This window comes from Hibiscus syriacus, unplaced genomic scaffold (genome assembly GCF_006381635.1).
Source record: "Hibiscus syriacus cultivar Baekdansim isolate YM2019G1 unplaced genomic scaffold, ASM638163v2 tig00010533_pilon, whole genome shotgun sequence".
In the NCBI taxonomy this organism is placed as follows: Eukaryota; Viridiplantae; Streptophyta; class Magnoliopsida; order Malvales; family Malvaceae; genus Hibiscus; species Hibiscus syriacus.
The window spans coordinates 1755182-1781211 of record NW_024062223.1 but is presented as its reverse complement, the minus strand read 5'-3'; the positions used below and the strand labels follow the sequence as shown (position 1 = coordinate 1781211).

At 37.3% G+C, this 26030-nt stretch overlaps 4 protein-coding genes across 6 annotated transcripts; 1 reads left to right on the top strand and 3 right to left on the bottom strand.

Moving 5' to 3' along the window:
• On the top strand, window positions 1-26030 carry LOC120204224 (phospholipase A I-like). 2 transcript variants are annotated; one of them, XM_039204340.1, is made up of 19 exons: window positions 1-719; window positions 1077-1224; window positions 1400-1478; window positions 1567-1720; window positions 1815-2027; window positions 2109-2354; window positions 2422-2584; window positions 2663-2923; window positions 3007-3128; window positions 3688-3849; window positions 4017-4209; window positions 4293-4429; window positions 4725-4863; window positions 5049-5255; window positions 5347-5821; window positions 5907-6123; window positions 6225-6314; window positions 6786-7222; window positions 25998-26030. In XM_039204340.1, coding segments are annotated over exons 1-19 (3960 nt in total). In that variant the 5' UTR covers window positions 1-203; the 3' UTR covers window positions 25999-26030. The 2 variants fall into 2 exon arrangements, with proteins under 2 accessions (XP_039060271.1, XP_039060272.1); XM_039204341.1 differs by lacking the exon at window positions 1-719 and having other exon boundaries at window positions 1208-1224; window positions 1556-1720.
• On the bottom strand, window positions 16624-19221 carry LOC120204227 (derlin-2.2-like). Its single transcript, XM_039204345.1, has 6 exons — window positions 18939-19221; window positions 18489-18588; window positions 17839-18053; window positions 17653-17736; window positions 17409-17462; window positions 16624-17044 (listed from the first exon to the last, which is right to left on the bottom strand). The coding sequence occupies exons 1-6, from the start codon at window positions 19035-19037 to the stop codon at window positions 16862-16864; spliced, it is 735 nt and encodes a 244-aa protein (XP_039060276.1). The 5' UTR covers window positions 19038-19221; the 3' UTR covers window positions 16624-16861.
• LOC120204228 (mediator of RNA polymerase II transcription subunit 21-like) lies at window positions 20171-22029 on the bottom strand. 2 transcript variants are annotated; one of them, XM_039204347.1, is made up of 4 exons: window positions 21630-22029; window positions 21462-21539; window positions 21310-21361; window positions 20171-20296 (listed from the first exon to the last, which is right to left on the bottom strand). In XM_039204347.1, the coding sequence occupies exons 1-4, from the start codon at window positions 21834-21836 to the stop codon at window positions 20238-20240; spliced, it is 396 nt and encodes a 131-aa protein (XP_039060278.1). In that variant the 5' UTR covers window positions 21837-22029; the 3' UTR covers window positions 20171-20237. The 2 variants fall into 2 exon arrangements, with proteins under 2 accessions (XP_039060278.1, XP_039060277.1); XM_039204346.1 differs by lacking the exon at window positions 20171-20296 and adding an exon at window positions 20548-20726.
• LOC120204226 lies at window positions 22484-23723 on the bottom strand. The gene is made up of 2 exons (XM_039204344.1): window positions 23213-23723; window positions 22484-23173 (listed from the first exon to the last, which is right to left on the bottom strand). The coding sequence occupies exons 1-2, from the start codon at window positions 23713-23715 to the stop codon at window positions 22537-22539; spliced, it is 1140 nt and encodes a 379-aa protein (XP_039060275.1). The 5' UTR covers window positions 23716-23723; the 3' UTR covers window positions 22484-22536.

Here is a 26030-nt window from a genome sequence, read left to right as displayed (position 1 = left end):
TTTGAATTTCTTCATTCAGTATATTATCTTCTTCAAAGCTGCTTTGCTTTTAATTTCTATAAAATCTTAATCCTAAAAACGAAAACTGTTGTTGATCGTTTCCATTTTCTATATGTGAAGAAAATTCAAATGTGAAACATCGTATCGACCGCCGGATCGGGATCGGAGCCCTCTCCTCGTTGCATTTTGACCTTCCGATCGCAATGTCTTGGGGACTAGGATGGAAACGTCCTTCGGAGATCTTCCGTTTATCTCTAAACTACGGTTACGAACAATCCGCGGAAGATCTAAACGATACACCACAGGCGAGTTCGTCTTTGGCTTCACTGGAATCGTCAACGCCTCAAGATCAGAACGATCTAGGGTTTAGGATCGATCTGGATTGGGTTGCGGGGGATGACGAGGATCAGGTGGCGATAAGGCTGCAATCTAAATTGATGGTGGCGCTTCCAGTGCCGCAAGATACGGTGTCGGTCGAATTGAGGGAGACGGATGGAAATTCAGTTGGAGTTGAGATGAAGGTGGAGAAGAGAAAGGAGCCATTGCGGGCGGTTACGATGGTTAAGGCGGCCGGGTCAGGTCAGCAGAGTGATGGAGTCGGAGTTTTGGTTCGGTTGTTACGGTCGAATTTGGTTCCCTCTGGTGATAGTGGCCTGGTGTCTTGCGGTGACCATTGGAGGAGTACCACTTTGCTAAGCCTTTGCGGTTGTGGTTTAACGGTATTTTTCTTCTTTGGATGCTTCTTTTCCTTGCCTTTTTGTTTATGTATTTTTATTGGTCAAATGATTTTATTGAGAAACGTGGAACAGTTGATTACGAGGAAGTTTTAGTATGAACCTAGGCTAATTTAACTTCTTGTTGATCTTTTTTTAATTTAGAAGAATACATTGGTATGAGAAATAGTGAATGTGTGAAAGTCGAAGAAGAAAGCAGTATAAATAGTAGTGAGTGCTTGAAATGAAAGTTTTAGACGAAGATTAAAAATTTTGGACTGAGATCTATGAAGAAATTAGGCATGTTCCTTTTTCTCTGCTTCAGTAGTTTGACACTCATTGGTTGCATGCTTTCTGATACAGACACTGCCGGTTGAGCTAACTCAATTGCCTATTCTGGAGAAACTATATCTTGATCACAACAAGCTCTCTGTATTACCACCTGAGCTTGGTGAACTAAAAACCTTAAAAGTACTAAGGGTTGACAACAACATGCTTGTTTCTGTTCCTGGTGAGAGTAATGAAGTTTTACATCTAAATCATGTTCCCGATAGAATTATTACCGTATCAAGGTTGCAATTTTCATATAAGGAGGGAAAAAATTATTCTCATCATTTTGAAAGGTCTAGGCTGTTGCTTTCTCACTTGTCAAAATTACCTTATTTCTGTTGCTAATTTATGAGCAGCGGAGCTGAGACAGTGCGTCGGGCTGGTGGAACTATCATTGGAACATAACAAACTTGTCCGGCCTCTTCTCGACTTCAGGTCACTTTATTGACAATCAACTTATTTCTTTAAGCCCATGGGTATATAGTTTCCTTTAGTCTAATGTTTTTCTCCAGTTGGATGGCAGGGCTATGGCTAAGTTAGAAATTCTTAGGTTATTTGGTAATCCACTTGAATTCCTTCCTGAAATCTTGCCTTTACACAAGCTACACCATTTGTCCCTTGCAAATATCAGGATTGTGGCTGATGAAAATATAAGATCGGTGAATGTGCAAATAGAGGTACAACCTACACATATTAGCTGTTTGTATGCTCATTCTTTCATATGAGCATGGATAAATCTATGATTAAAACTGCTTCTGGTGTGTATTACAGATGGAGAATAGTTCTTATTTTGGTGCATCTAGACACAAGCTGAGTGCATTTTTCTCTCTCATATTCCGCTTTTCATCTTGTCATCACCCTTTGTTGGCCTCTGCATTGGTAAAGATAATTATGCAAGACCAGGGGAATCGTGTGGTTGTTGGTAAAGATGAGAATGCAGTGAGACAGCTCATAAGTATGATAAGTAGTGACAACCGCCATGTGGTAAACTGTACTTTCATGTTATGAATAACATCAGACATATTCATTTTATGCAGAATCTTTATAGTTCTTATCTTGTGTCAGGTTGAACAAGCCTGCTCTGCTCTATCAACTCTTGGTGGAGATGTTTCTGTGGCAATGCAGTTGTTGAAATGTGACATCATGCAACCCATTGAAACTGTTTTGAAGTCCCCTGACCCAGTAGAACTGGTTTCTGTGCTACAAGTTGTGGTCACATTGGCAATCGGATCTGATACTGTAGCTCAGAAGATGCTAACCAAGGATGTTTTGAAATCATTAAAATTACTTTGTGCGCATAAAAACCCAGAGGTACTATCCTGATCTAAATTATTCTTATATCAAATGTATGTATAAATAAACCTTTATATTTAATCAGGTGCAAAGGCCTGCTTTGTTAGCCGTTGGGAATTTGGCCTTCTGTCTGGAGAATCGCCGCATTCTTGTCACCTCTGAAAGCTTGAAGGAGCTTCTCATGAGACTGACAGTTGCACCCGAACCACGTGTGAATAAAGCTGCTGCTCGTGCTTTGGCAATTCTTGGTATATTTCTTCCATTTGATTTTTAAATTTTGTCGGGAATATTTGGATCTTGGATCATCCAATTATGTTATTTTGTAGGAGAGAATGAAAACTTGAGACGTGCTATAAGAGGAAGACAGATACCAAAGCAAGGCCTACGCATACTCTCAATGGATGGAGGTGGCATGAAAGGTCTTGCAACTGTGCAGATCCTTAAAGAAATTGAGAAGGGAACTGGAAAGAGAATACATGAGCTATTTGACCTTATCTGTGGGACATCAACTGGAGGCATGCTTGCTGTTGCCCTTGGGATTAAATTGATGACCTTGGACCAATGTGAAGAAATATACAAAAATCTTGGTTAGTATGCCACATAAATATTAATTTTAAGAACACTCAATTTAGGTTTCAATTTGTTTATCAAAATCTAAATTATTTTGTAGGAAAACTTGTCTTTGCTGAACCTGTGCCAAAGGATAATGAAGCCGCAACTTGGAGAGAAAAGTTGGATCTGCTTTATAAAAGTTCTTCACAGAGTTTCAGAGTTGTTGTACATGGATCTAAAGTATGAATTTCTCTTTTATGTGAAATTGTGCTTCTTTCTTTGGTAATGCTGAGGCTCTTTTCATCTTTTCCTTGAAAACTATGTTTCGGACTTCAGTGTGAGTGTCGGATATGGGCATGGCCAGATTATATATATATATATATTTCCATGTATTTGGAGGATCCTTGGTGGATCATATCCTCATACCCATGTGTCAGACACGGGCACTTGAATAACAACGACGAATCCGAGCAACATAGTTGAAATTGTATGTCTATGAATGCAAGAAGAGGCATGGAATTAATTTGAAAGTATACCCCAAACAAATGATAACTTTTTGTGTTCCTACAATATGTTTTCAGGGTTTTCAGAGGATTTATTAAATTTACTTTAAGGGTTGCCCATTCTATATTGCCTTTAATCAATAAAACATGGCAACCAATTCTGCTTGTTATATTGTTATTATCATTTTCAGAGGTGTTTTGCTATAGTAAAATAGATGATTTAAATGGCCCTGTTTGTTTTACCTTTTGAAGTATCCTTCTCTTTCAACGAGATGGTATAACATAGAGTATTGCAGCACAGTGCAGATCAGTTTGAAAGGTTGCTAAAGGAAATGTGTGCTGATGAGGATGGCGACCTACTAATCGAATCTGCTGTGAAAAACATTCCTAAAGTTTTTGTTGTGTCAACTTTGGTGAGCGTTATGCCGGCTCAGCCATTTATATTCCGCAATTATCAGGTTTGTGGTAAAAAATTCCTTCTTCTATCATATAATATGAACTCTAATTGGGTTCATGTATTATATTACTCATTGTAGATATCTGTACAATAAGTTATTATCCATTTTGGTAATTTTTGGCAGCTCTAAGAGTTTGTTTATACATTTATATATTTATTAATGTGCAGTATCCTGTGGGAACGCCAGAGGTGCCTCTTGCAATATCAGAAAGTTCAGGAATTACCATTCTAGGATCTCCAACTACAGGTGCTCAAGTCGGCTACAAACGAAGTGCTTTTATGGGAAGTTGTAAACACCATATATGGCAAGCTATAAGAGCTTCTTCTGCTGCCCCATATTATCTTGATGATTTCTCAGATGGTATTTTTCTTCTGCTAGCTTAATTTTTTTTATTAAGAATGTCTGAACTTAACCTTCATATTATTTCTTAACCTTTTATGTAGATGTATACCGCTGGCAAGATGGTGCTATAGTGGCAAACAATCCAACTATCTTTTCCATAAGAGAAGCACAACTTTTATGGCCCGATACAAAAATTGACTGTATAGTTTCAATTGGTTGTGGTTCCGTACCTACAAAGGTAACTACTCTATGTTGTATTTTTTTTACATAAGTAAAGTCTAGCTTTAACAGGCCTTAAAACTATTCATAGTACCAGACTGTTTGAATTGCAAATCCTCATTTTGTAAATTCTACAAAATAACAGGAAGCTGCGCAGGTGCTTTTTATGATGTTCCAAGTTCAATATGTTTCTAAGTAGTTCTTATATTTTGACTAATTGGAGAACAAAAAAATCTAGAGATTTTAATTTTTCTAGTTGCCTTTTCATTCCATTACTTCTTTCCATGGATTCGTGAGTTTCTCTTCTGATGTAGGCACGAAAAGGTGGTTGGCGTTATCTAGATACTGGGCAAGTGCTGATCGAGAGTGCATGCTCTGTGGACCGAACTGAGGAAGTTATGAGTACATTGATACCTATGCTTCCTGAGATTCGATATTTCCGGTTTAATCAAGGTATTATATTTTTTGGTTCCTTGATGAGTGTTGGGATTTGCAACCCCAGTTGATGGCTCCACTCTCAATCACTTTCTTCAGCAAACCATTTTCTTATAAAAAAACCATCTTGGAATTCATTCATTGACAATTTCTCTTTAGGGAAATTCTTATGGAGTCTTCATTTTTTATGGTTGCCCTTTTAGTTGATGAACGTTGTGACATGGAGCTGGATGAGACTGATCCAACAGTTTGGATGAAGTTGGAAGCTTGCGTAAAGGACTACATTGAAAACAATTCTGAGGCCTTCAAGAATGCATGTGAAAGACTTCTTCTGCCCTTTGCACATGATGAGAAGTGGACAGAAAATTTGAAATCTCAATATTTTGCCATGGCAAAGGTGCCAAATGCAGGTATAATGCCTTGTTTTCAATAGTTATATATTCTAACTTCCTGGGTGCTCTGCTGAATCTTTTTAATTTATTTTGTGTTGAGATTTGATAGATGAGAATAGCCCTTCATTAGGCTGGAGGCGAAATGTACTACTTGTTGAAGCTTTGCATAGTCCTGATTCGGGAAGAATTGTGCACCATGCTCGTGCACTTGAGTCATTTTGTGCTCGAACTGGAATTAGATTATCTCTTTTGCATGACATATCTGGATTTTCGAAGACATTACCGGCAACAACATTTCCAACACCCTTTACTTCTCCTCTGATCACTGGAAATTTTCCTTCAAGCCCCCTTTTATTCGGTACTGATGCTGGCATGCAGAAGCTTGGCCGAATTGACACTGTCCCGCCTTTAAGCTTGGATGGACTACAATCAGGAAAAACAGCTACATCACCCCCAACTTCTCCTCCAGCCTCCAGGCAGCTCTCTTTACCCGTGCGGTCTTTGCATGAGAAGTTACAGAACCTACCACAAGTGGGCATTATACATTTGGCCCTTCAAAATGACTCAGTTGGCTCAGTACTAAGGTCTAAAAGACCCTCTATTTTGTGTAATTACTTTTGCGTGTAGCTTTTGCCTCATCCTAACCTTCTCGATGTTTCTTTTTTCTAGTTGGCAAAATGACGTGTTTGTTGTGGCTGAACCTGGAGAACTGGCTGATAAGTTTCTGCAAAGCGTTAAGCTGAGCATGTTGTCAGTATTACAGAGCCAGCGTCAGAAGGGTGTCTCGTCTTTTGCCAATATTACAACTATTGCTGATTTGATCCGCTTTAAACCATACTTCCAAGTTGGAAACATTGGCCATAGATATATTGGACGCCAAACCCAAGTGTGCATTCATTTCTCATTTGCTTTTAGTGTCTTTGTTGTTAGTTCTTTGTTATCAAATCTAACAAACTTCTATTGTGATTTTCTTGACATCTTTTAAAGGTCGTGGAAGATGATATTGAAATTGCGGCATACATGTTTCGACGTACAGTCCCTTCTTTGCACATGACACCCGATGATGTTCGTTGGATGGTATGTATATTTCTCTTGCTTGATTTTGTGATTTACAGATCAAAACACATGATTCCATATATCTATAGATGTACTATGTGCTGCTTGTCTTAGGGCAATGTTGCATTTACAAGATTAGTGTACTTTTCTTTGTTTTAGTTGCTTAAACATTCTATAGATCTAGATGGTCTTGCCAGACACAAGAGAATTGCCTCTAAACGTCGAATGAATCGAAGCATGTTACTAAGACCATGATGATTATATTTTCTATAAGCCTGCGGTATTAACTATCATCAGCTTTCAGACAAATGACATTCATTCTTGATGTTGTTCATGTCAACTTAGGGCCATTGGTGTCTGTCTTATTCAATGAGCTCACCTCACTCCCTTTCAATGGCGCCCAAAGTCTTTGTTTACTTGTTTTATATTATTTTATTTGTGTTCTCTATTGATCATGAACTGTGATTCCTGAGCTTGGTTGAATAATGCTAGGTTGGAGCCTGGAGGGATAGGATCATAATCTTCACGGGAACTTACGGTCCCAACGCAAATTTGATCAAGGCCTTTCTAGATTCCGGGGCCAAAGCTGTTATATGCCCTGCAGCTGAGCCCCATGATGCATCAGTCAATATAACAGGAGAATATAACTCTATGGAAAATGGGAGGTTCGAGATTGGTGAGGAAGATGCCGAAGATGAGGAGTTTGAGCCCGAACCCATCAGTCCTGCAAGTGACTGGGACAGTGACATGGAGAAGAATGAGTACCTTCCTACAGGTTTTGGGGATGAAGAAGAGGAACTATCAAGGTTCGTCTGTCAGCTGTATGACTCGATATTCCGTGAAGGCGCAAGTCTCGACGTTGCCCTCAAAAACGCGCTCGCCTCCAATCGGAAGCTAAGGTATTGCTGTCACCTTCCCAACGTAAAATAGTGTATGAACAATTACAGAAAAAGAAAAAGTGGTGTTGGGTGGGGGGGGGACCATTCGGTTTTGGGGATTATATAAAGAAAATCATTTGTGGTCTCACTCAACCATCTAGGCAGGGCTAGAAAATTTATTTTGGGGTGTCAAATTTAAAAATTTATGAATAATTTCTTTTTGAGTGAATGAAAATAAATAATAGGTATCAATTTATGTTTAAGAGTAACAATATTCTTTCAAAAATATATTGATTCTATTTTTTTTTAAATATTTTTATATTAAATTTATATATAAATAAATTTTTCAAAATTTTTGGGGTGTCCTATGACGCCCCTCATTAAAGCCGAGCCTGAATCCGCCAGTGTCAACCATTCATTACATGAACAAAGTGTAAAATTTTTACATCTTTTTTACTGGGAAGATATAGAAATTTAATTTTCTTGTACTCACTCAAACCATCTTTCAGTTTCTTCGTGGGATCGACCCATTGGCTAATGTTATGTGTTATGAGGCCATGCCCAATGGTCTCTCTTACTTCTTTTGTATAGGGTTGTTTCATTTCTAATTTTTCAGTTTGGGTATTTGTGTTTTAATGTTATAATTTTAATTAGCATAACAATTTTAAATTAGTTTATTATTTGCATTAAATAATAACATCACTACTTGGATTCAAACTGACTAATAATCACTCATGGATTTACACATCAAAGGATCATGTCCGATACCTTCACACCATATCATCCTTTATCATAGCTTATACTATTACCATGTAAACTATAACAGACATTTGCGGGAAATAAAAATGTATTTTTCATTCCCCTTTTGTTATTCTTCTGTAAGAAATTGATCTTTGGCCATTGTTATATATATTCCATTAGCCAACTGTAAAGGTGTATGACCCCTTGTAATAATTCAAACTAATAAAAAATATATAATTATAGGTTGAATTTTTTTATATAAAAACAAAAGCAAAGGAGAGAAATCATCGGCACTAAGAGCCTACCTTATGACCCCTTACCTAATAACCTAAAATTGAAAATAAATTTACAAATTGTATTTAAATAAATAAACAAATTCTAAAGTTTATTGTTAATCTTATTGAACTGGTGGCTAACGTTATTGATTGGGATTGGGATTGGGATTGGGATAGGGATAGGGATAGATATGGAATTCATATTCAATAAATTTTGATCTGATTACATATAATTTTTCTAATAAAAGAAATAAGTTTAAGTGGAGTCGAAAATTTTAAAGGGTAATATTGAATCAAATTTAAATATAGAATAAAAAATAAATTATCACTTACATATATTCAAATATTGTTATAATAATACACCCCTGTTTATATTTTTGAATTAATTTCTTATTTGACTTTATAAAATTAAATTCTATATATATATATATTTATGTCGAATCATATTATATAAAAATTTTATCTAACAATTAGATTATTTTTTAAATTGAATAAAATTTCTTTTAATTTCAAATCAAATAACAATGAAAAACTCGAGTCAAATTCAAATAGACCAAAAACTCAACCTACTCCTGCCTATTCCTAATTGAGATGATGCGAACCAGTCCTAAAATCTGTGGGAATATAGCAATTTTTCTGGTAAAGGAAGAAGACAGTAAACCAATTGGAAAACATGCATTGCGATTTACATGCTTTTCACTGCAAATCACAAGCAAGCAAAATGATGATGTTAACCCCATCCAACGCTCCAATTATGCAGAGACTCATGCTGTCCACTTTAATAAAGTTAACTACTTTATTAAGGTCAAGAGAAGATGCTCTCAAATCCAAAAACAAGCAGGGGCCACCACTTTCTTCAACCTGAAAAACCCTCCAACAAAGACCAAAATGCTGCATAAATCCACCTTCAAAGACGCCATCTTTTTCCCTGACAAAAAAAATGGCAGCCGCCGCCGCCGCTGGTGGTTCAGCTCCTATTGCAATAGGCACAAGGGGAACCGTAGGATCACTGCTAAAGAAGGAAATTGAGTACTTCGCCAATTTCGAGTTAGAAGCACAGGGTATTGTTGGTGGTGGTAGTAGTGGTGGTAGTAGTAGTGGTAGGTCATGGAAATCCGGTGTACGAGTGGAAATGGATTGCTCGAATGGTCATTCGAGGTCCGGTTTTTGGTTCTCGATCGTCGGCTGGAAACGGAAGAAACGAAAAGCAGGCAACGACAGCGGATTCTTACCGAGTATGTGTTCTGCGATTGAAGTTGCAGACATGAATCGGTTTAACAGGATCCCTGGTTTCAATTACAGGATCCTTAAAAACGATGTCCATAACTTCCGTGTCTAGTCACCATCTTGTTGCTTGGAAGAGAAGAAAAGTATTGTTCATAATATGTAATCTGGATTTTTAGCTTTCTTTCTTATATTTATTCTAAGAATTCAAACATGGTTTTATGTTTCTTGTGATTGTCTCTTGTTGCTTGGGAGAGAAGAAATATATTGTTCATAATATGGTTTTATGTTTCGAAGTTGCCGATGGAACCGCGTCGAAAGAGGACAACACTCTGGAACATAGTCCGGATATGCAAATCAATTAGTTTGAGAAGAAAAGAACGAAGTTCATATCAATGAGACTATTACAAATAACAAAATGAATGATGTCTGCAATTCTCCTGCTGTCGAATCAACCGAAACACGGCTTAGAACTGGTTACGGATTCGAATACAGGAAAAATGATTGCTACCGGAACCATTACAGCCCCTTAAACCGAATTAGCTAACTGTTTGGCAGTTTTTTTTCTACACAAACATCATCCTAGTACTGTTATGAATGACTTGTAGCTTTGATGATTCTGGATCTGGTGTTAGTTGTTTTAGTCCGGCAGGTCGATACTATTGTTTATTTGCGATTCCGCAACGATGTTTCCATTTTCTTTCAGCCTGGCTAGGTACTCGACGGTGATTATGACATCGGCGATCAATGGTCGGGTCTCGGCATCCTCCTGAAGGCACATTGCTGCAACCGCGAGAGCTTGACAAAGACCCTTTAAGGGGTAATTCCCTTCAAGCAGGGGGTCGGCCTTGGATGTGAACTTCTTGTCTTTAAACAATGGCTCTGCCTGCAAGATTATGTATGATAAACTTAAACTCTAAAGCCATCTAAAAGCATGCAAATGTCACAATTTAGAACATACCCAAGCAACCAGGTTCTGTTCTTCGATCGGTCTTTTGAGATCTATAGCTCTCCTCCCCGAGATTATCTCCAGAAGCACTACACCGAAACTGTAGACATCGGATTTCGTTGTCAGCTTCCCTGTCATGGCATACTCTGGAGCACAATAACCATAGGTCCCCATCACCCTTGTTGATACATGATCCTTCCCTTCAGATGGACCTAACTTTGCAAGTCCAAAATCGGAGAGTTTCGGATTAAAGCTCTCGTCTAGTAAGATGTTCGACGCTTTAAAGTCACGAAAAATGATGGGCGGGTCGGCAAAGTCATGTAGGTACTCTAGTCCCTTGGCTGCTCCTACGGCAATTTTCATCCTTGTATGCCAATCCAGTGGCTGCTCACCAGGAGCTAAATCTGAACAAACATATGACATTATCAGAACTCAAGTCCCCTACCGAAAAAGAAATGACACCTGCGACATAACGAGCACGAAACAAGTGAAAACATAACATGTAACATACCTAGTATATGATTTTCCAAAGATCCATTAGGCATATATTCATAAATTTAAATTCTTTGATCCCCGTCTGCACAATATCCGATCAGGTAGACGAGATTCGGATGTTGAACCAGACTTAACATTAGAACCTTAGAGAAGAATATATATATAGTACACAAGGAATACACCTCGCGAAATGGGTCTGTCTGAGAGATATACTGAGCACCAGTCTCACTCCGAACAAAAGTAGTACACGATCTGTAACCCCCTCAGACCGATGCGGATAACTCGATCCAATCTGGAATGTCACATTAGGCATATATTCATAAATTTAAATTCTTTGATCCCCGTCTGCACAATATCCGATCAGGTAGACGAGATTCGGATGTTGAACCAGACTTAACATTAGAACCTTAGAGAAGAATATATATATAGTACACAAGGAATACACCTCGCGAAATGGGTCTGTCTGAGAGATATACTGAGCACCAGTCTCACTCCGAACAAAAGTAGTACACGATCTGTAACCCCCTCAGACCGATGCGGATAACTCGATCCAATCTGGAATGTCACATTAGGGCCACCGGAGCGACCCATTGTAAAAATAGCGGAAAATTTAAAACTTTTCTTAATACTTGTAAACTCATAAAATCATTTATGAGTAAAAAAAAAGTTATCAATATTCGAAATAAAATAGATTTTCAAATTCGTATATAAAACAAAATACAATTACATGCCCCCTAATCACATGTACCGTACTCTGCAAACAGAACCGGAAGAACTCCCTTACTGAAGTCGATAGCTGCACTGGTACAATTCTTTTAACCTAAAATGTTGAGTAACAGAGTTAGCTTTGGAAAGCTCAGTAATACAGAACTACCAGATGATGCTGATGAACATGCAGATACAGATAAACATATATTTCCTTATTGTTTCCGAACATTTACAGATTTTTATACTGAGTAGGGATCCTACTGATATTTCATGTGGTAACGGACAATGAGCTTTCAGTTCAGAGAAATATTTCAGATGACTGAGTTCAGGAGATCAGAATAGATTATCTAGTGTGTTCCCAAAAACCATGTAACTTTTTAGATCTTTTTAAAACATATATATATACCACCATCCCAACACAACATAATGTGTAGGCTCCCTAGAACCATACACCCAACCCACACAAACTTGTAAGGCCCTGAACACAAAGCCGAGAAACCTGCGAAAATGCTTCCTTCAACAATACCCCCAATTAAAACATTTTTCCGTCATTAAACGGAGATATCAGAAATCAAAATAGATATCAGAACAGAATTCAGATCAGAAATCAAAACAGAATTCAGGTCATGTATCAGAACAGAATTCAAGTCGGAAATCAGATAAAATATTTATATGATTAGAGAACACACCTGAGTTTACAGATATTATTCAGAGGTACTGGATAATCTTATCAAGCAGAGAAACACAGATCTTCAGTATGTCGATAGAATGTTGGAATTTAGAATCACTATTGGAAGAATTCAATAACTGACGGATTCATTAGTTATTCAGAATATAATTTATTAGGATCATCTTACTCGGATAATTTTCGGAAGCTCTACGAAATCTGAAGGATATTCAGGATCTTTACCATCAAAGACGATTAATCCGATTATCGAACAACTCCAGATGAATAGCTTCCAGAACCAATACTTATCAACTTGTCAATTCATTAACCTTCCAGGTTATTCACTCTTTAATACCAAATATTCTTATCCATAGATTATTTTCGGAATCATCACTGAATTGATCTTCCAATGTCTTCATTTCATTTCCACGCTTCCACAATATCATGTAATGTTGCCGTACTTAATTATTTTAATCATAAATCATCGTAATTGTACACTATGTAAACTCATCAGAGTTTCTAGACTTATCCAAATCACTTACTAAATCCTCATTCATTGAGGTTACCTAATTCATTTAGTAGTCATGTCAATTCCCGTTATTTCGAGGTTTTTTAGGATAATTCAAATGTTCCTGAATTTCAGACTATTTTACCTCTCAAGGGCATTTTTGTAATTTCTTAACCAGATAATTTCGATATTAGCTCTTAACGAAAATAATATAATATAGAGATCCTATGATTAATTGCTTCCTCGAACATTCTTTGATCTTGAAATTATTCCTTAAAAGACTTCTAGTATCTAGCATAAACCCTCTTGGGGTTAAAAGCCAGTTATCTATAATTTCCAAGTAAAACTAACATTTCTTATGCACAACAATAGTTTTATTAGATCAATAATTCTTTTCAGATTTATTAATCAACTTCCAGAGACAATTCTTGTCATTTTCCAACATAAGAGTAATTTCGTAATTTTACCTAATAGAAATATTCTCATAATTTATCATCTAAGTACCTTTAATGAGATAAATTATAATTTACATATTCATGGTTGATTCTTTTATCACTTAATTCCAGAACTTGTAATTTAATTCCAACTGTCCTCCAATTTCTTATAATAGTCATCTGAGCCATATTCAGTTACCTACTTTCTACCGTATTCGTATCGAGTGTAGGTCTTCATTAATTACACATATGAGACCAAACATTTCCATTCATGCATTTACCAATACCAACATGTTTTATAACGCATAAAGAGGTAGTAAAATATTACCTCGATTTTCGTGCAATACTGATCGACCATTAAATTCCATTCGAACGCCCTCGAACTTGAAATCATCTTCCAATATTTTCTCGGATCCATATCAACAGAAATTACATAAAAAATGGAGCTTAATTCTGAAAAACTGATCGAATCGGATGATAAATCAGTGAAAAATAACTTACCGGTTTTGAATTTGGCGAAACGGACTTTGGATTCGGATTCAGAACGTCGAAAGCACAAAATATGACTTTTCAAAATTTGGAATTTTCGATCAAAATCAAAGTCAACGAGTTTGACTGCCAATTGCGAGGCCTTCGGGTCCGAATTTCAAAAAACAGACTGCGGAATTGGATTTGGAACATCGAAAAATGTCAGGATAGGTATACTCGGTAAAAGTCAAAGGTCGTTTAATGCCCAGTCAAAGCCTGTCAAAGTTTTGGTCAACAGTAGCCAACGATCAACGGGTCGGGTCAACGGGTCGGGTCGGGTTGTAACCGATCAAATTGGTAAAAAAAACCGATCAAACCGGTCATTTGGACCATCCCCATGAACAGTGGGGGCGCGTGAGACCTCTTCCGGCAGCCTAAAAATCACGAAACAATTCTTAAAAATTATTTTAAGCGATTTCGAGGCACTTACAAAGCTCGGTTCACAAATTTGAACGGTGGAGTGCTCGATTCCAACAAATCGGAAACTTTGACTACTTCACCTCCTCACGCGCCGCCGTCTACGGAGACCAAGGTTGATATCGACGAACTCGGAATGGCACAAGGAACACGATGGTGCGGGAGGTGTCGTAAACGGATGACTGGATTGTCGTGAATCAACTAAAAACCAACTGAAATCGAGTTATTACCGACGATACTTCCGACTGAAATTAACGATGAACGGCGACGATTCATGACGAAAGGTTTGAGGGGTTTTGTTCCTCGTTCAACAACGAACACGGTGGTGGTTTCGGTTCGTCGATCGGAGGTCGGACGGCGAGTAGATCGGAGTTGAAAGAAGGGGTGTTGGAGAGGGAAAACTAGGGAAATATTCTGCTGAACATACGAGGGAGAGATTTATAATTTTCTCCAAAAAAAAAGTGGGTAAATCATGGATTTAGTCACTGAATTTCCTGCACTTCTTAAAACGGTCTATCAACTTTGAAATTTTATAATTTAATCAATCGTTTCCTTCAAAAATACCAATTAAATTCACCACTTTATAATTTCTTAAATTTAGCCCCTAAATTGGGGTGTTACAATTCTTCCCTCCTTAAAAAAATTTCGTCCTCGAAATTCATTCATGTCACATTATTACAGAAATAAAACTTCCATTAGTTCTTTCATATCTTTCATGTAGCTCTTATAGAAATACGGATCATCCACTAATCCTAAACCAGTTGAACATACATTCTTATCAGAACTCTCCCTCAATTCAATAAAAGAATCTGAACGAAAATTTCCTTGAGTAATCAATTCAGTCTTGCTCATGAGAATAGACTCATAGAGCAGTAGCATATCCCAATTTCATTTCCGGAGTCGAGTCAGAATTTCTTAGATGAATAATTCACACAAGGCTCGTGAGATACTTAACAGCGTTTAGACAGATGTTACTGGTATTCCTTTTTGTACAAGTATAGCCTTAACGAATAGAAACTTCGGTTTACTCATCACAGATAGGGACTCAGCCCTGGAGTTCCGGCTCAGAGAGGTACGATTGTAGTATAGGGGCATGTATTGATCAGACATTTTTTGACATTCGACCGGCCAGTCTATCTTGAAATTTTTTTTTGACTCAAACCATAACTCTAATACCACTAAATATAACCCCCTCAGACCGATGCGGATAACCCGATCCAATCTGGAGTGTCACATTAGGGCCACCGGAGCGACCCATTGTAAAAATAACGGAAAATTAAAAACTTTTATTAATACTTGTAAACTCATAAAATCATTTATGAGTACAAAATAAAAGTTATCAATATTCGAAATAAAATAGATTTTCAGATTCGTATATAAAACAAAATACAATTACATGCCCCCTAATCACATGTATCGTACTCTGCAAACAGCACCGGAAGAACTCCCTTACTGAAATCGATAGTTGCACTGGTACAATTCTTTTAACCTGAAATGTTGAGTAACAGAGTGAGCTTTGGAAAGCTCAGTAATACATACAGAACTACCAGATGATGCTGATGAACGTGCAGATACAAATAAACATATATTTCTTTATTGTTTCTGAACACTTACAGATTTTTATGCTGAGCAGAGATCCTACTGATATTTCATGTGGTAACGGACAATGAGCTTTCAGTTCATATAAATATTTCAGGTGACTGAGTTCAGGAGATCAGAATAGATTATCTAGTGTGTTCCCAAAAACCATGTAACTTTTTAGATCTTTTTAAAACATATATATATATATACCCACATCCTAACACAACATAATGTGTAGGTTCCCCAGAACCATACATCCAACCCACACAACTTGTAAGGCCCTGAGCACAAAGCCGAGGAACCTGCTAAAATACTTCCTTCAACAATACCCCCCAATTAAAACATTTTTCCGTCATTAAACGGATATATCATAAATCAAAACAGAATTCAGAACAGATATCATAACAGAATCCAGATCAGAAATCAAAACAGAATTCAGGTCATGTATCAGAACAAAATTCAAGTCAGAAATCAGATAAAATATTTATATGATTAGGGAACACATCAGAGTTTACAGATATTATTCAGAGGTACTGGATAATCTTATCAAGCAGAGAAACACAGATCTTCAGTATGTCGATAGAATGTTGGAATTTAGAATCACTATTGGAAGAATTGAATAACTGACGGATTCATCAGTTATTCAGAATATAATTTATTAGGATCATCTTACTCGGATAATTTTCGGAAGCTCTACGAAATCTGAAGGGTATTCAGGATCTTTACCATCAAAGATGATTAATCCGATTATCGAACAACTCCAGATGAATAGCTTCCAGAACCAATACTTATCAACTTGTCAATTCATTAACCTTCCAGGTTATTCACTCTTTAATACCAAATATTTTTATCCATAGATCATTTTCGGAATCATCACTGAATAGATCTTTCAATGTCTTCATTTCATTTCCACGCTTCCACAATATCATGTAATGTTGTCGTACTTCATTATAAATGTTAAGAAAAGCACCCAGTCTAGGTATAAATTACAAAAATCTATGGATCCACATAAATCCAGTAGGACCTATACACATTGCTAATGCAAAACCACTTAATTAGCATGCAACTTTGAACATTTTTCTACGAAATGGCGAACCACACTTTGCAGAGATCAAACCGGCCAAGGTAATCTCCACTGGTCTAGTTTGTGGAGGGTGGACTAATTAATCCCTGTGAAGTTCCTCTGCGGGTGGGGGAGCAAATCTCACATTTGCAGGCTGTGCTACCACTACATCCTCGTCCGCAAACAGTGCTTTGATGAGAGATGGAGTTTTTAGGGGCCTGCGACCTGTCATTCGGGGATATACATCTTCGAGAAAATAGTATACATGACCGGCTATCATTCCCTGGATAAATAAAATATTTAGTTGACAAAGTAAGGGCAAGCACAAATTAAGAGATAAGAACAAGGGGCAGTCTATAGGACCACTGCATAAATTATAAAGGACTCTAATGGTTCTTATACAGCAGATGAGACCAAGCAACTTTCTCCTTCAAATCAGGACACTTTTCTTTTCCACACTAATCACATCGAGACCTCTCCAAAAGTGATGATGATATATGATGATTATGAAAAGCTTAGTTACGCTGGTAAAGCTTGTAGTCACTCGGGTGAACACACAAATGAACTCAGAGAAATGCATAGAATTCATACTAATAATACCATGCCAATATTTCAACATAAAGTAGGCTTAGGAAATGGAAACGCACCAGGAGATCCACCCAAGCACTAGCACCAACAAGGACAGAGAATCCCAGAAGCACCTAAAAGCCATACAAGGAAAAGAAGCAATTATAACTCTGCAACTGGGCAAAGTATGATAAAACCAAAAAATGATGAAAGACTAAATTCTTTCCCCATGAGAAAATTCACCATAACCATTTTTTTCTTTTTTGTTCGAAACTTGTAAGTTCATTGAAATAGATGAAACATGCTCAAGATAAAAGGACTCACCCAGGGCAAGTAAGCTGCCGTAAAAGTAAAAAGACCCAGAAAACTCATATGTATAAAAGGATTCTGCTTGCTCCACACATAAACCTACAAGTTGTGGTAAATAAGATGGCTTCCAAAATGGCTATCAGAAAACATAAACACTGAATAAAACGTATTTTGCATGTAACCGAGCGCATATAGGCTTACCATCATGAATGTCAATGAATTGCTTAGAAATATGATTCTTGCAAATGATGCCGACAGATAAGGTATCATTCCGCCAATAAGCACAATGCCAGTTAAGACAGAAGCTCCAAACAAGAGCATGTAAAGGAAATCTGCAGTCCTTCCCCTAAAAGTGTTCTCTTCAAGGAGTTTGCAGTATCGAGCAAGAAAGAACATGTGAAACATGAAATCCAAATCTGGCATATAAAGGGGTACCATGTTAAAGGTGCTAATCAATTTGAGAGTACTATAATCAATCATAATCACATAGACATGTTCGGATAAGCAATACAAATCATAAAGATATTCAATGCCATTCATGATGTAAACTCCAAAGAAAGTCAAAAAAAAACGAAGGGTGATATAGAATTTATTTTTGTTCTTAAAGCCCAACTCCTTTCACTTCTATCTATACTGATTCTATTCAAGCTTTTAAAACAACAAGAATAGACAACTGCATTTCCATACTTTCACTAAAAAATGGAATCATAATAGAGTCGGCTCTTATTGTTTCGGTAGGAGTATGTATATTTATTGAGCAAAAACATTTATGGCATTTTCATAACGTTGGTCCACCGCATAACAAACTAGAGATATCATAACATTCAGACATAAAAGCACATGAAATTTACCCATCTTGCGGAAGTATAGGAAGTTAGTAACGAGGCGCCAGAATTGATAATGTTTAACCACAAGTGTAGGGTTCAAGTACAGATTATAAGGTGATATTATCTGCAAAGAAAAATCAGATTAGCACAACAATGCAAACAAGTTCTAATTATTATCAAAATCAAGATGGGAATATAAATCATAAATTGCCTATCATACAAAAAATGTTTCCTGCCCAAATTCCTAACTTTATTGAAACATGAGTGAAAACCCATGGATCAAATCCAATGTGAATCAATAAATTTCATTAAATTGAGACAAACACGGATCAAAACAACCTAAACTAACCACACCCATTTGCATATAAACATAAAAAAAGTGTCCAAATCATTGAAAATTGAAACTCAACAATCAAAATCATTGACCAGATTGAAAAATAAATAAATCCAGAAAAAATGGAATAAGAGGCATACTTCGAGAGAGCAACCAATATTGATAACAACAGAAGCTGTGAGATAAGAGCGGGTGATGACCGGCATCTGCTTATACCATTCTTCAATGGCTTGAGCCATATTTTTTTTAATTTTACACAATAAAAGAGAGCTCCTTTTCAAATTTCTATAACAATACAAAAGAACAAAAACAATCGAAATGCTAACTCGATCAAATTGCTTAATTGATTTTCACTTTGTTTTGGGGGGGTCTTGAAGATCGAAACAGATTCTTTTTCCGCTTTCCGCTAAACGAGATCTTCTTTTTGAAAGAAGCAAGAAGAAGAAACGGATTGCATAGAACATATAATAGCGGTAATGTTTTTGTTTAATGACGAATGCAACACAAATCAGAATGCGCGTGGAGGGTACGAACCACTGGAATCGCTTTGGGTGGGATATTAATAACATACTTAATGACTCGTTATGCAAGGCAGTTCCTTTCAACTCATGAATTATAATATATTTGTAGTTTCATTTAAGCACATCCCATATATATTTGTTCCCATATGTAATGGGATAAGGGGAGATAAGATAATAGGTTGTCCCCAACACTAAATTGAGAGTAACTTTCGTAGAAAACCTCCAAATTATAAAATGTCCTCCATATATAATACGTTAAAATTGTGTGATTTAATTTTTTTATTTAATCAGATATAAATATTTAAGAAAAAAATTATTTAAAATATAGATTGAAATGAAGATATATAGTGGCTGTACGGAGCAATGTAATTTGTATGATTCTTTTTGAAATTCAGTTTATTAAAAAATATATACAAGTTTCTTCTGTAAAAAAAATTTTTGTAGGGTCAATTTGTAGGGCATAATATGATCCACATAAAGAACCCCTTGAAATGAGCGAAGGCTAATTTGATGAGCTAAAATGAGATTGAATCTACATACTTATGCCAACTCTTAAATTGCAGATATGGCAACAGCCCATTCTCTGAAATGCTATGAAGAACTTGCGGCCGTGGGTGCAATCGGCATTCTAATGAAACAGATTCGCTCGGCCAGTCAAAGCATCCTCTATCAGGAGGTTCTAAAGCATGCATTCTCAACACTCAGAAACCGAAGTGCTAATTGACACTCCATCCATCGGTAGAGACAATCTTATGGGAGATGCTAAGGTTTTCTTACTTCCCCCTAATTCAAGATAATGTATCATATTATGTTGTTTTGCGTCTGATTTGGCTATAATTTTCATTTCCAGGAACAAGGAAGAAGGTTACTTTATTGCTTCTGAGATCCTGAAGAAGATATGTTCGAATCCGAAAGGTGTTAAAGCTGTACACAGGTTCCCTGCTCTTTTGAAGAGACTGCACAATCTTTTTGAAGAACTTACAAGAAACTAAGCACTGAAAAAATGTTAGATTCTTTAAACCATTAAACCTTGTTTCCTTCCAAAACCCCTTTTACCACAACTTAAGTTATGTTCCTTGTCCAGCAGGAAACCTCGTACTGTTGCCCTGAAAGAGATCACGGATAGAAGATTGGAGGAGACAGTCCAACTGCTCAAACAGGTCAAATAGTTATCGAATCCAATAATCATCGAATCTGTTTGCAAATGTCGATATTGAAAATGTGCAAATATAGAAAGAGTACATTGATTGAATTTTAGTGCAGAATCAAAGTCCAGATGAAGCAGTTTTATACGAACTTAAGTATACAATAAACCTTTGCATAAAGGACTTCAATCTGGTTTCTTTAAGTTCAGACAATTATCTGCTGCTTGAGTGAATAACTCCTGAACTTGTTTCAATTCCTTCTCTGGAAACAAAAACAAGGAAACATTGTACGGATAGTTTAGACAACCTTTCTTCGAAGTTATAGTCTAGAATCTAGATCCACAACTTAAACTCAGGGAACTCAAATCTCCGGTCGTATTTATATGGTTAAACTTCCAAGAAAGATAAGTTGAAAGCTACATATATAGCAGTTAAACGAACCAAAAACTCGGGGAACGACCGACACAAAGCTAACATACTCCTACTTGCATACATACATCACAAAAAGCCAGAGTCTAAGCAAACTTAGCAACTATTGTCTAGTTGTCCAATCTAGTCCAGACATCTCGAGAACGAGCAGCCTAGGTCTTAAATATGTACTACACCTACTAGTAAGTATTTTCGTAATCATCTTTCTCTCTCTCTTTATTCATTAAGGAGGCAGAAACTGGGAGAAAAGTCACTCTGTTACTATCTCCTAAGAACATGTAAGATGATTGTATCGCCAGGACTATCCGATTTTTCTTGAAGTACTCCGGATAAAGGTTCGGTACTGATATAAGACCCATACCCGATTCCGACACTCACAATCATGTTAGAATAACAAAGGATGTGAAAAAATGTACCAGCAGCCTCCAGTTGCTTCTGAAGTTCTTGACCCACAGCATCATTTTCAGCCTGGAAGACAAATGAAGGAAACAAAAACGACAATCAAAACAAAGAAATTCCAACATGAAATTCAGAAACGAATAAACAATTGGAGACTCTTTATATTTACTTGTAGTGCAGCAATCCTTCTAAGCTGAGCTTCTTCACCTCCCTCCGAAGGCGGAAGCGCGGCAACCAACGCATCAAACTGTGGAAAAAAGAAGAAGAAAATACCAGAAACAATAATCATTTGACATTCCCACACAAGATCTAATCATTGAATTTACCCCATTCTCACCTGTTTAGCGGCCTTGACAAGAGCGGCACTCATAAGCTTAGGTTGTTCGGCGAAATTGGTTGGGTCCTCGGTGGTACTGGGAGGCGGTTCTGGGTAACTAGGGGAGAGCCTAACGGGTGGAGCATCTCGTTGCAGTGTACCGAAAGTGTTGAAAGCTAGGGCTGCTATTGAATTCACTTGTTCTTGTAATTGGGAAATGATATCCATCTTCTTCAAGAGAAAACCTAGAAATTATGAAAAGGTTTTGCGGATTTTAACTTCAATAATTCGGTCTTGAAGCTTCGTAAACTGTTTGAATCTGAAAACCCAGAAAACATTGAACCTTGAAGGGGGGAAATCAATTAAAAAGACAGAGGATGACTCATTTAGGCCGGGCTTTCAGCTTACATAAAATTTTCCGCTCTTGGCACAATGGAATCACGTATACTATTTAAAGACAAAACAGGTTCTCTTTAAAACTCAAATCCGATCAATATGAACCGAATAACATTAATGGTTAAGTGATTTGTTATTATCTCGATCAATTCGAGTCGAGTAACATTAGTAGATAATGGGATTATTATTATCCTTAGAGGTGTTGAGTTCAAGATCTGCATATGCAGTGTATCTAAATTAAGCATTTGATTTAAACCCTAAAACCCAAAGCTTATAGAGAAAACCAACCTCATCGTATTAGATGGAATCAAAATCAGTCGGACATTTTTTTTTTTTGCCATCCCCAGCTTTGATTGCTAATTTTTGCCATCTAACAGAAGCATGAGAATGATTAATGAAGTAGAAATGAAAGAAGTTAAAAGGTAAATTGCAAAGAGTATCCATCACGAACAAATCCAAATTAAGCATTTGCTTTCAACCATAAACCACTCTAGGTCTATCTTCCAAGCTCGTCCTGTTTCCGCCTTTAATTTCAATCTCTCCAAAACAAAGAATGTGGTGTTGGAATCGCATCTTTGGCATTAGACTCCACACTGTAAGTGTCGGTAGTCGTTGTGGAACTGTTAACTTCAGGGACAACCATTGTTGGAAGAATGGATTCTTCAGCAGCAAACTCGGGTTCAAACGGAGTAGTTTCTTCCCCGAATATCATTATTGGTAGGCTGGTCATGGATGCAGGGAACGGAGCTGTTGCCGTAGTTGTAATATCATCGCTTGCAGATAAACCATCGATGTGAGACGTGTTAGCTCCATTTGTAATCTTCTGAGCAAGCTCCAATCGAGTATCTTCGGAAATATCAATATCTTCGGGACTTTCGTTGTTATCAACACCAAGACTTTTCACATCATCATGAGCCAATTTCTTTGGCTTAAGATCAGGACTCGGGACTTTTATAGTCTCAGTAGCTGACAAACTAGTAGCATCATTTGCAGACACAGGCTCGGATGCTTCAGGAGCTTCTACATTAGCATTTGGCCCTTCAAATCGCTGCAGTGACAGATGCCGTCCGACAGCTTTCTCATTATGCAATAGGGAATCAAAGATTTGTTCTTGCATGACCCTTTGTCCGAGGGATAGAACGGTTTCATTTATTGGCAAGATACTAGCTGGAGGAAGGAGAACAGAGGCAGATTGGCTCTCACTAGCAACCGAGGCACCAGGCTGAAGCCCAGTATGTAGACCTTGGTCTGAAATGTTAGAGTCGCCATTTTTTTGCTCAACGGGCTTCTGACTTTTCCCCGATGGAGGATTCGCAACATGGAGACGACTTTGAATGTTTAGAAACGGGATAGGAATATCTTTTCTTTTGTACATCTTAGCATGTGGAGCCACATCGTTTGCACCAGTAATGGGAGCAACTAGTCCCGGTAGAAAAACAACACCTCTGAGATGCACATTGGTATCAGCTACCTTAACATTAAGAAGATACCCGGCATCAAATGATCCTTCTACGACACCAGAAACCATCTGACCTAACATGTCAATAGAGGCAGGGTTACCTATCCACATACTTTGCTTGTTTCTGTTCAGATAGTCAGTCTCGGGTGTTGCAGGTGTGTTGCCCCCTTGAACACTCTCTTCCTCCCATGGACGCCCACGCTTCAGCTTCGCAGAGGAAGATAAGCTAGCCCCTTGATTCTGGATGCTCATCCTGCAAAGATGGATGTACAACTTATACCATCCATCATAATTCCTTTTGCAATAGTTTACATGCAATTGGTAAAGAATTAGAAGTCTTATCATCCATGACCACACAAGAACCGAGTGCATTAGGAAAACGGTCAGCAATATTTCACAATAACCAAAGTATAACAAACTATATCAAGAACATAATACATCCCATTGATGCAATAGGCAAGTGTTCTAGGAGAGTAGGAGTAGACTCGGGTTCTGATCTAAATATCAGATATTGATATGTCCTCAATGCCCTATAGAAATTAGAGTAGTGTTTGAATTTTGACAATTGCTCAATACTAGAAATGGGGTATTCAATGAAAGAGCTATCGATGATGAACTAAGACATGCATGTCATGATCTAGAGCTATGGACATTCTTCCCATTACTAATGAGCAAACATGAAACCCCCAAAAAACCCGAAACCGATTGACAAAATATGGGAAAAATCACAAATGCCAACTAAGGACGAATCTGACGGCTCTAAAGGTCGTGCATGTAAAACAGTGGAGACCAGATTCTACATTTTAAGAGGGCAGCCTTCCCATTTAGAACAACATCATATTATCTTGGAATAAAAAGTAGCCCAAATCTGAAGAAAATTTGGGGCTAAAGCTTATAAAATCAGGCATTTGACACATTTAAAAAATCCCAGATTTTTAAAGTAAAAAATGGCGCAATGGGTACAAATATTAAAGAAAATGGCGTATTGTTCTAACAATCCAAAGAGGCTGATGGATCTGATGATTTCAGCAAAGTTATGAACTAACCCATAATCCCAAATATAAGTCTCTTACTCAACCAATAATCATAAGAAAAAACACTAATAAAATGTGTTTATTTCACAAATTTCCATTAGGAACGAACTGATAACGAAATGGTTTATTCTAAAGAAAAGGTACAATTTTTACATTGGAAAAAGGACAGAAAAGGGAAAGAAAAAAAAAAAGGACAAGGTACCTTTGTCTTGTAGATTCCGAATTACCTGTGAGAAAAAATGGGTGATGAGGATGAAATCAATAAACAAACCCAGATTTTACCGATTTCATTAATTACTTTTACCCAGATTTTGTTTGGTTCGCGTGATTGTGTAATGGGCATGGGCCAATTGAGAAGCTCAAACATAAAGAAAAAGTATAGCAAACCTTGTAGGACTCGAACCCCACAATTATCGGATTAGAAATCAGACGCCTTATCCGTTGGGCCACAGGTGATTCGTTGTACATTATGCAATAGTTAGTATAAATCATTTTCACAGTGTACATGAGTTCTTCCCGGTTATATCTTGAACCGATCCATGAGTTGAAGCTCAAAGAATCTGTGGGTTGAGCAAGATGAAGACCTTGATCAATCCAGGCCATGTTGGATAATATCTGATAATGTTAAGTTGTTTGAGTCTTTTAGGAACTTTACGGCTTGTTGATCAGATAAATTGATGTCATGATTGTATCTAGCTCGTACCCGACACTTTTGAACCCTCTTTATAAATTGATGTCGTGCTTCATGGTTTTACCAACTAGAGATTTATGTACATAAATTCTCATTTCTCTCGCATATGTTTATGTGGGATACAATGGTCGTGAATTAGCAAATCCCGGTGCAAGATTCTACGGCAGTACATCTCCTAGCCTTTCTCCCACCCCTCTTCCGTAAATTTATTGAGGCGGTGTCAACTTCCTGTGGGTGGTTTTTGGATAGCTGATGATTTGACTCCCACGGTGTAGATGAATGCTGCAAATGCAATGCACAACCGCCGTCGTAGTAGTCAGCAGCAGCAGCAGCATTCAACTTGAAAATAATGAGTATTATCTCTAACACTTCGATTAAATCTAATGTCGGAGTCGAGATTAACCCTAAAATGAAAAGCAAAACTTTGCCTATGAACTATTGATACAACAAATGTTAGTTTTAGGATATAAAAAGTTGGCATTTCTAACACTTGGTACTATTGAAAACAACGATGTGAAAATGAAAGGGTCACACTTCCACAACCGCAGACAGTGCACCACTGCACATTTAATGTGAAATGAGTGTGAAAACATCAATGCATTGCCCAACAGCATTTAGAAGTCTCTGCAACACCTCAAGCAGAGTCCAAGGACACAACCGAAGTAGCTTTGCCTCAAATGCCGTCTGAATGCGACCCTCAAATGTCGAAATCATGATCCCTTCTCATGCCTCAAATGCAGTAAAACTATATACACTACGACCTCATGCCGATGTCTTATGATATAAGCAACAAAGATGACTGAAACAAAGCTTGTTGAATCAATCCAACCAACATTTCTATA

Bases quoted from the DNA above. Each gene is read 5' to 3' on its own strand.
- LOC120204224 (XM_039204340.1), top strand. From the start codon at position 204: ATGTCTTGGGGACTAGGATGGAAACGTCCTTCGGAGATCTTCCGTTTA. The intron at 1,721-1,814 runs GTACAACCTACA...TGTGTATTACAG, and splicing joins CGGTGAATGTGCAAATAGAG to ATGGAGAATAGTTCTTATTT. The intron at 3,129-3,687 runs GTATGAATTTCT...AGAGTATTGCAG, and splicing joins TTGTTGTACATGGATCTAAA to CACAGTGCAGATCAGTTTGA.
- LOC120204227 (XM_039204345.1), bottom strand. From the start codon at position 19,037: ATGGCTCAAGCCATTGAAGAATGGTATAAGCAGATGCCGGTCATCACC. The intron at 17,463-17,652 runs GTGAGTCCTTTT...TATGGCTTTTAG, and splicing joins CGGCAGCTTACTTGCCCTGG to GTGCTTCTGGGATTCTCTGT. The intron at 17,045-17,408 runs GTGCGTTTCCAT...TTATTTATCCAG, and splicing joins GTGCTTGGGTGGATCTCCTG to GGAATGATAGCCGGTCATGT.
- LOC120204228 (XM_039204346.1), bottom strand. From the start codon at position 21,836: ATGGATATCATTTCCCAATTACAAGAACAAGTGAATTCAATAGCAGCC. The intron at 21,540-21,629 runs GTGAGAATGGGG...TTTTTTCCACAG, and splicing joins TTGTCAAGGCCGCTAAACAG to TTTGATGCGTTGGTTGCCGC. The intron at 20,727-21,309 runs GTACATTTTTTC...TTTTGTTTCCAG, and splicing joins GAAGCAACTGGAGGCTGCTG to AGAAGGAATTGAAACAAGTT.
- LOC120204226 (XM_039204344.1), bottom strand. From the start codon at position 23,715: ATGAGCATCCAGAATCAAGGGGCTAGCTTATCTTCCTCTGCGAAGCTG. The intron at 23,174-23,212 runs TGCTAGTGAGAG...TCTCCTTCCTCC, and splicing joins CTTCAGCCTGGTGCCTCGGT to AGCTAGTATCTTGCCAATAA.